Source organism: Drosophila virilis, chromosome X, assembly GCF_030788295.1.
Source record: "Drosophila virilis strain 15010-1051.87 chromosome X, Dvir_AGI_RSII-ME, whole genome shotgun sequence".
NCBI classification, from domain to species: domain Eukaryota; kingdom Metazoa; phylum Arthropoda; class Insecta; order Diptera; family Drosophilidae; genus Drosophila; species Drosophila virilis.
Window position 1 is genome coordinate 18,299,586 of NC_091543.1, and position 9,725 is coordinate 18,309,310.

A 9,725-nucleotide genomic window follows, 5' to 3' on the forward strand; every position below is an offset into this window, starting at 1 on the left:
TGTGTTTGTATATGTGTGTGTTGAAATGTGTGATTCCTTAAAGTATGCAGCACTACGCAAAGTTTAATTAAATAACGCTTGAATAACTGCAGGCCTCTCGATAGACATAAGTTTGGTCTAGAAAACAGTTTAGCTAAACCAAAGTTTTGATACACCCGAATCCACTACTCCCCTCCCCGCCACCACCCTTCCCGCACAGGCTTACGTAGCCACTTTAAAATACTTATTTAATTTGATAAAAAGGCGGGCGTCAAGCACTTTGCCAAGTTTGTTTCACTTTTCAGTTAAATAGAATTTCGGGCGTGCCGACAAGACTTGGATTTCGGCTTGCTGGAAAGTTTTTCTCTGTCGGCGTGGCCCTCGGCCATTTTGCGGGCCTGTAGCCCGCCGTAGCCGCTGTGATTGTACCGCTTAAATGCTGGCATTTACTTATGTGTTAAATCCATTGAATTTAAACGAATTTGCCAGCACAACAACAAGTTGTGCAAAGTTTCAATAATAGCATTAAAATTTACCCAGCCTGAGCCCCTAGAATTGAGAAAAATACAGAAAAAAATAAATAAACGCAAATAAAATTAAAAAATAAACAGCAGCAAAATTTGTTTTCCCTGGCAATACACATTCTGAACTTTTGGCAATATAATTGAATGAACCTGGCCAGCCTTAAAGCGTTCAAGGCATTTTATTTTCCTGCGACCAAATGATCAGCTTCCAATCGCGAATTTTAACAAGTTTCTCTTTGAAGCTAGATGCAAATATCAAATTTATCTATTTGGAATACTTTTTACGAACAATGAGAATCCCGGTTGAGTTCTAGGCTAATATAAAAATAATCATCTCTCATCCATTTCTATATAGGTCTGGCTAAATTAAACAACTTTTGCAAGGTTTGTCTTGTGTGTGTTGTTTGTTTTAATATTTGCTGAAAAACTTGGCAAACACTTGTGTTTGTTTTTGACAGCGGTAATGAAAATGGAAATAAAAAACGCAGCTAAGACCCGATGATGGCAAATTTAAAACAAACTAGAATCGAGGCATAAAGTTTGCTGGGTGTCCGCCGTCATATTTATTCATTTATCAGCTGAGCAACCCGCCGAAAGGCTCTCAGCTTACCTAGCCTTAGGTATTCCCATTGCCCAGATTGGATATCTTCTATGCCCATCATATTATCTGTGGCCGGCCTTGGTGCTGGCAACGCATTTGCCGCAGCCAGTTGTGACGTGTCGTTAATCATGGACTTGGTCAGCATGTGGCCAACTTTTCAAAAGGAATCCTGTTGGCGTCGGGAACGTGCCGGGGACTTGAATTAGGGGGATTGGACAGAGAAACAACTTTGCTGCTATAATATTTCTACCAGCAGCTGCAGTCAGTTGACAATCCTTGGGCCGGAGCTGCCGACAAGCCAGCTGAATTGGTAATGAATGAAAATAATTAAAGACAAAAAAAAAAAAAAAAAAAAACCGAAAACAACAAAAAAAAAAAGAAACAAAAAACTTTGCTGCCTCTCAAGTGTCAACGGGCGAAAAGTTTTTTAAGCTTTTGCGCAAATTTATAATTTGCCGTCTCGCAAGTTATATAGCACATCAATCTGAAGAATGCAAATAAGAAAAGAAAAAAAAAAAACATCACATATATGTATATAAAACAAATTAGAGTGCTCTGGTCGAGATTGCCCGACTAGGGGATACTCTAACCTTCTACCAACGCCAATACCAGCCGGGGTATACTAATATAGAAGCTTCAAATCAAGTTTGATGGATTTAAATTTAGAATTTTGTTTAAAAAAACAGGATTTAGATATCGATAGCGATATCGATTGCTTAGAAACGGGACAAGTTATCGATTATCGATATCAAGTCACTAGCTCTTATAGGTTCTGAGATCATGATCATCAGCATGAGATGCATACGGACAGTCAGACGGATGCTGATCAAGAATATATATACTTTATGGAGTTGGATATGTTTCCTTCTGCCAGTTACATACATTTGCACACAAACATTCTACCCGAATTCGAACTTTCAATGGACTTAGAGTATAATAAAGAAAACGATTTAAGTTTTGACAAGTCTTGACAGAGACACTCGTTCAAGCAATACAGATCAACAGCTTTATATAATAGGTTTAATTGACACAAAAATAACATCTTTATAGCTTTTTAATTATTTAAACAAAAATTCTATTTGATTTGAAAAGATCAATGAAACAATTCAATAATTAACAATATTGCAACTCATAAATATTTATATATACAAAAGGCATAGTTTTTGTGCTGAAAATGTGTCTGAGCTTGCGAGCTCGAATCGACTTGCAGCCTTATAACATGCTTTATAGAGGCACGCAGATTTCTCCCTTGTTTAAGTTTTAAGTCTTAAATTGTAAGGCATTTGATGTTTGCAGCATTTCATGTGCGCGGACATGAAGCTGGCTTCATCAGTATTTCAATAAGCTCTGCGCTCCGCGAGTTAGCATTTTCCGGGCCGCCTTAACGGATGCAACACTTATTGATGCAAGTGGGTGTTCCGCTAAAAGCGTTGCATACTTTTAGAGTGCACTGTGGAATTCCAGAAATTGCACATCGGCTGTCGGTGAAGTTTTTATGCTGAAGAATGCAAAACGCGGCTTATAAACTATAAATAACAGACACCAAGTACGTGTGTGTGTTGGTTGAGGAATGTTTGCTGTTTAGCTTAAGTGCGGCAGCTCAACAGTTTGATTGATTGGCCTAAAGCGCCATGACAACTAAATCATTTTAAAATACAGATACAATTTGTAAGCGCCTTAGTGCGTTTCCGTAAGTGTGTGTGTGTGTGTGTGTGTGTGTGTGTGAGTGCGAGTATGTGTGGGCATGTGCGTCAGTGCGTGCGGATGTAATTCAATTGGCAAATGCAAAACTGACGCCAGCACGCAGCAGCAACAGCAACAGCCAAAGTCGAATAAACATTGAGCACAAATTCAATTTCATGTTTTCTTTATTTACTTATACTTATTTATACATGCACACAAAAATATGTATACTTATTTTGTTGTTGATTGAATTTGATTTGATTTTAGGGCATCTTAACACTCTCAGGCATAAATCCCAACTCCCGAGGCGGGACTTCGGTTTGGGTTAAGCTGCAGCCACAGCTTTAGCCTTGGCTTCGACTTCGACTTCGGTTTCAGCGTTCAGCTTTCAAATCAGATTTCGTATTTCTAGGCGCCTGATTTGGTCGACGTGTTGAGCATATTACGTATACGACATGCAGCCGTGAGCCAGGGCCACATAAATATGCGTAACAGGGCGCTGTGACAGGCACAAATTTATAAGCGTCAGTTGGGCGATAAAATTTGATTGCCGCAAATAAAAGAAGAGGCATAGGCATGTCCATGACAGCTCCAAGCAGGCATAACAAGCGCCAAGGAGCCAACACACATAAATACCGCAAAATTTGTATAGCCAGCCGAAACACAAACGAACCCGATTCTAAGCGCACACGCCAATGGCATTGGCCATGGCCATGGCATTGGCAATCGCAATCGCAATGGTAAACAAAAACAGAAACAACAACAACAACAACAAAAACAACAACAGCTAAAGTCCAAACCCAACGACATATGGCCAAAATGTGTGCGTGCTGTTTAAGTTACGTTTACGTTTCTGTGATTACAAATTTAAGCAGCCAATCCTTCATTTTCCCCTCTTGGCATATCTCTCCCCGCATCAACCTAGATGGTTGCGTGCGTTTCAGTTTATATCTTTGGCCATATGCCAGCAAATTGGTAATAGTACATTGCAAGCCGACTACCTTTAATTTCGAGCATTTTCCAGCAATTCCTATAAATTCAACTATGCTATACTATGCCATAAACCACTATGCTTGATACTTTATATATACTATATACTATACTATACTACGTCAAAATACACTTTGTTACTATATATCACTATATAGATAGTACCTCATAAATAAGCCATACAATGCTATACAATACTGTACTATATTATCTATGCCATACATATATAATACAATTTAATATACTATACCATACTCTACTATCCCATAATAATATGCTATACAAAACTATACCAGACTGAACCGTACTGTGCTAAGCCATAATATGTACACTATGTACATATACTATATTAGTATATACTAAGCTAAACTGTAATATATTTTATTGTGTCATAATTCACTTTACTACACTATATTATATACTCTTCCGTGTATAAACCCAACTTGTAAAAAAATGTTGGTAAATAGGAAAGAGTATGATAATAATAATTCTAATAATAGTAAAATAATTATAACTATAATAGTAGAAACATTTGAAGCTGAACCTATACTGATAAACCCAAGCAGCTAATTGTTTATTGGTTGTATGAAAATTGAAGGATTTGAATTTCTGTTTATCAACATTTACAGCGTCTTCTGTGGCCGTCTCCTCGTGGACCTTGGTGGCCATCAGTTGTGAACGTTATTACGCCATATGTCATCCGCTGCGCTCGAGGTCCTGGCAGACAATAAGCCATGCCTATAAGATAATCGGGTTCATATGGCTCGGGGGCATTTTGTGCATGACGCCAATAGCGGTATTCAGTCGTTTGATACCCACAAGTCGGCCAGGTGAGTGACGGGGCGGGGCCCTGCTTTGGATTATTTAGCTAGTTATGAAAATTGCCGCAGGATTCTGCAAGTGCCGCGAGCACTGGCCAGACCAGGGCTACGAGCGCTTCTACAACATTATGTTGGATCTCATCCTGCTCGTCTTGCCGCTGCTGGTGCTGTGTGCTGCCTATATACTCATTACGCGAACTCTCTATGTGGGCATGAATGTGGGCAAGGATGCCAGAATGCCGGCTAGCAGTGGCAGTGCCCAAACGGTGGCCACAGCGGCCATAGCCGCCACTCCCGGCAGCAGCAGCTGCGTTCTGGTCTTGAATGCCGCCAGCGAGTACAATGGTAAGTAGAAGACACGCCCATGTTCCACGCCCAATGGGATACAACAAATGAGCATTTTATGCTTTATGTCCGCAGAGAGCAGCAACAACAACAATGCCGCCACGACAAGCACAACAGCAGCAGCAACAGCAACAACAACAACAACAGCAACAGCAACGACAACAGCAACAGCAACAACGACACTTACAACGATAACAACAACGACATTGACAACTGTGACACCGGCCAAGTCCTCGAATGCTTCGCCAAGTTTGCGTATACACGATGCGGCATTGCGCAGGTAAGCTTTGACCTTTGACCCGAGACAGCAGATGCCGACGGCGCAATAACTGGCCAGCCTTTGGTTATGTTGGTATGCATGATAAATCATATACACATTGGACCCATGGACCCTAATTCAGATTGACACCAAACACAATGCCATTATTCAGTCAAAGATCCCAGGGCGGCTTCAATTGCAAAGCACTTTGCATAATTAGCTTTTCCCGGCTTACCAAACAAGTGCAGCTTTCTGCTGAGCACATTTTGAAGCATCTCAACAATTACGCATATGATTTAAACTTAGTCATTAAATCCAGTTTAAAGCGATTAACGATTTTAACCTTACATTTTAAATTCGGCAGCGCTGCCACCCATTAATAATTAAACCTCAGCTAGCATTAACATTTTGTAAAACAAACTTTTTAATTGCTTTTCATTAGCAAGAACGAAATACCTTGAAATAATATTGCGAAAGTTTGCTAGAAAAGCTTGCAAGCAAACAGCTCACTTGAATACTCTATTACTATTACTCTGTATATTAAATGGCTGAGTGTTGCCACACTTGCAGCTGGTTAGGTTTGATTGGGTTAGGTTCAGATGATTGTGCAAAGCAGGGGAAATATCAGTGCTCCCCGAAGCTGAGTGAAACCCAAAATGATAGATCAGACGGAGTAAAGCTCTAAACATTTCAGATTAATTGCAGAAGAAGTGAGTCATTTGGCAGAAATGTAGAAAACTGCCTGAAATTCAAATTTAAATCAATTGCAATCATAACAAGAATAATGAGGAGTATTATGGGGATTCTTATAATTCTGAAACACCTGATACGTGCCAGGGTTAGCAAAGAGAATGATATTAGGAATGTAAAAGATAAGCAATACAATAGATAAGTCTGCCTAGAACCTGACGAGCATGGTTGGGAACTGATCAGGTGTGATATATGCTGCAACTTGAAATCAATATTCGCAGATCCAACGAGACTAGGACGCTGGAGAGCAAGAAGCGCGTGGTAAAGATGCTGTTTGTGCTGGTTCTTGAGTTCTTCATCTGCTGGACGCCCTTGTACGTGATCAATACGCTGAGCATGTTTATTGGACAGACGCTGTACGAATACATTGACTACACCACGATCAGTTTCCTCCAGCTGCTCGCCTACTCCTCGAGCTGCTGCAATCCGATCACCTATTGCTTCATGAACGCCAGCTTTCGGCGCGCTTTTGTGGACACGTTCAAGGGCTTGCCTTGGAAACGCAACGGCACAGCGGCCGGTGGTCTCTCGGCCAGCCAGGGGGGCGTGCCCAATCTATCGAATCCCAATCCCGGCCTGGCCATGGGCATGGACACCTGGCGTTCGCGCTCTCGCAACGATCAGCTGCTAAACTCTGTGGTGTACACGAACAGCGCTGCCGCCGCCGCGGATAGTCCCCAACTATAAGGAGGAGAGTTGCTTAGGATCTTGGTGTACTTGTCTCTAGGTGTGCTGCGTGTAAATATGTAAATGTCGCGTGTTTTTTTTTTATATGTGTACTATTTTTTTTTTTAACATAACAAATTTATCGTTAAGTACTTTTGATGTTTCAATTAAAAATTCCTAAGGGTTCAAACAATAATAAACAAAATCAACTAATAACGCAAATCTTATGTTAAATATGTGATCAGGGAGCCAATCTGGAACTTGGCCCATCTCCAGACGGTCGATAGCCAGTTTCCCACTTCCCACCAATTATTGAGTGCATCAACATTCCAGAAATTCTCTTCATTCGTATAGTGGAATTCATCGCCATCATAGAACTCATTATTGTTGTCCTCGTCGGAGCCCCAATGTCTATGGTCCCCAAAGGCGTCCGTGTTGAATCTCTCATTATATTCCTTCTCATACTCGTCGGCATATACGAAGCGTTCCGTGCAGTATGGATCGTATTTGTCCGGATCGGCATTTGAGTCGTCTTCGGAGACGGAATTGCGCTTGCCATATATCTTATCAATGTCCGTCTGATTAAGTAAATCGCAACTGAGACACACCAAATGCTCCATAAATATGATGCGCCGTCTATGGAAGCTTAATGCCCTGAGCGTATCTCTTGGATGTTTGTAGCGCACATAGAAAATCCTTTCATTAAATGCTCGCATGGTTTCCAGAGTTCCCATTCGGGTAAAGAAGTAATAGATTATGTGAAACATATGATCCGGTATATTTCCAACACGTACCCAAAGGCCGACTACGTCCGCCGCTCTTAGGATAATGGGATTGCGCGGATTCCGGAACGGGTCCGCGCCCTGCTGCTTTTGATGTGGCGGCACCCCCCGCGGAGTGCTATGAACAAGTCGATGCTTCGCCATGAATATCTCCGGAATTGTGGGCCGTAGATCGTGAGCCGATTCGCCACGCAGGAATATTTCATCGACTGGTCCGCCAAGGTAGGGCGGTAAGTAATTATCGTGCGGGTGATCGCGTCGCCAGCGTTCATCAAAGTTGTTCAGATTCATTATACCACAAATTTATTATAAACTATTCACCCTTGATAAGTTTTTTATATATTTTTTATTTATCTCTTTTTTTTTAGAAAAACTTGTGTAGCATATTCAACATTTGATCTATGAAAACTAACTGAGAGCGTACGAGACGCACTCAACTGAATGTGACAGCTGATGTGGTAGCTTAATTTGAGTTACAGTGAACACTCACGTGGGTGGACAGCAACAATCGGGTAATAGAGGAGGAATGGGCAATGGATTTTTATACCCTTGCAGAGGGTATTTTAATTTTTTCCTAAAATGTGTAACGCATAGAAGGAGACATTTTCGACCCCATAAAGTATATGTATCCTTGATCAGCATCAACAGCCGAGTCGATATAGCCATGTCTGTCTGTCCGCCTGTCTGTTTCTATGCGAACTAGTCTTTCAGTTTTAAAGCTATCTTAATGAAACTTTGCAGAAGTCCCTCCTTCCCAGCTAGATCGGATCACTATATCATATAGCTGCCATATTGTTGTACAAAAAACATTTTGTTTTTCAATATATCTTTACCAAACTCGGCACTTATTAGTTTTACCATACTCCTCATATATATGCGAAATCCTATTAAGATTAGTACATTATATCATATAGCTGCCATAGGAACGATCGGTCGAAAATTAAGGCATTAACTATTATGAAAAGGTTGGGTCTGGATATTAGATCTTCGGCGTGCCGAAGATAGCCTTTCTCTCCCGCTTAATTTGAGATAAGCTGTCTGTCCAAGAGGCATCTCCTCCTTAGAGCAGTGCCCGTTAGCAGAGTTACCACGGTACGAAGCGAGGTCAAATTGTTGAAAGGAAATCTATTCTATCTCTCTATCATCTTCCTATAACTCACTTCTTGTGACACATAACTACGAGAGCGAAAGTGGGCGTAATAAAATTAGTTCTAAAATGATTGCGCAGCAACATTTTTAACAGTTTGATTGGATAGCTTCATATCTAAAGATATAGAGTTTTATTTTGATTTGCATTTGAGAAGGAAACGAAGTTAAGAATTAATATTTTTTTAAATATTATTATTACCTATTATTATTTATATTATGTTCATTATCATTATTATATTATTAATAAATGTGTGTTAAATATGTTTGACACTTTCTGTCGCCTAAGAGACAAGCATAAATACCCCAATGGGTGGCTCTTTAGAGAGAATGCATTCAAACAACTTTACCCTTTTGCTCCTGTTAACTATTTCGAATGAAATGTACAATTTTTGTAAACACAATTTAAATTGTATCCCACTGGGATTCGTGCATATTTCTAAAATGCTGAGGGCGTTGTGTGTGGGCTCTTAACAAGGATATCTGACAGCTTGTTGGGTCGCACCGTCTGTGGAGATAATTAAGAAGGACTCATGCTGGCATTGGATAGTGCCGACTAGCGGTCCATTCCAGCCAAAGGTCCGTTACTAAAAATATAATCATTTTTGATACAGCAAAGCGCTTGGTAGCCGAGCCTTTTAATTGTCGGGACAGTTGCTGTTCGACAAGGCGACGGGCAGCAACCCTCTCAACTGCACCTATCCAATGGCTTTCAAACGGATCCGGCTGGACCTGACGACCCTTGTTCGAAGCGTAAGCGGCTTGGGCCTGACGGTTGCCTTTGTTGCCATCCTTGAGCTTGCAATTAAAATGTTCATTTGGGCTGCATCAATTATAAATGCCAGTTGGAGGGAAAAAGAGTGAACCAAGCGAACCAAGCGAACCTAGCGACCCACTCACTGTGGACACTCGGCTGAGATTTTCAACAGCAATTTAAGCAGCTTTGCACATTGTGCCAATAAGATTAAGTAGTTATACATATATTTCTGCAGCGCATTGAACAAAATGTCATTTGCTGAAGTCTCTTAGCCAATCAGGCTCTGCAAACGATATGCGAACCTAAATATGTGTACTATCAATTGCTACAAGCTCTATAAAATGTGCCAGGGGATCAATTAGAAATGCGATTTCGTTATCTACAAAGAAAATGTACAGGCACATTTTTAGTGTGATTTCCCA

General features: G+C 40.7%; 1 protein-coding gene across 1 annotated transcript in view; it reads left to right on the forward strand.

The window, feature by feature from the left end:
* CCKLR-17D3 (Cholecystokinin-like receptor at 17D3) overlaps nucleotides 1-6,752 on the forward strand; it is a 29,360-nt gene extending 22,608 nt beyond the window's left edge. Inside the window, exons 2-5 of the mRNA XM_032440036.2 lie at nucleotides 4,407-4,607; nucleotides 4,668-4,943; nucleotides 5,019-5,223; nucleotides 6,174-6,752. Of these exons, the coding sequence (XP_032295927.1) occupies nucleotides 4,407-4,607; nucleotides 4,668-4,943; nucleotides 5,019-5,223; nucleotides 6,174-6,639 (1,148 nt within the window). The 3' untranslated portion in view covers nucleotides 6,640-6,752. The remainder of the gene's footprint in view (nucleotides 1-4,406; nucleotides 4,608-4,667; nucleotides 4,944-5,018; nucleotides 5,224-6,173) is intronic.
* The last annotated feature ends 2,973 nt before the right edge of the window (nucleotides 6,753-9,725 follow it).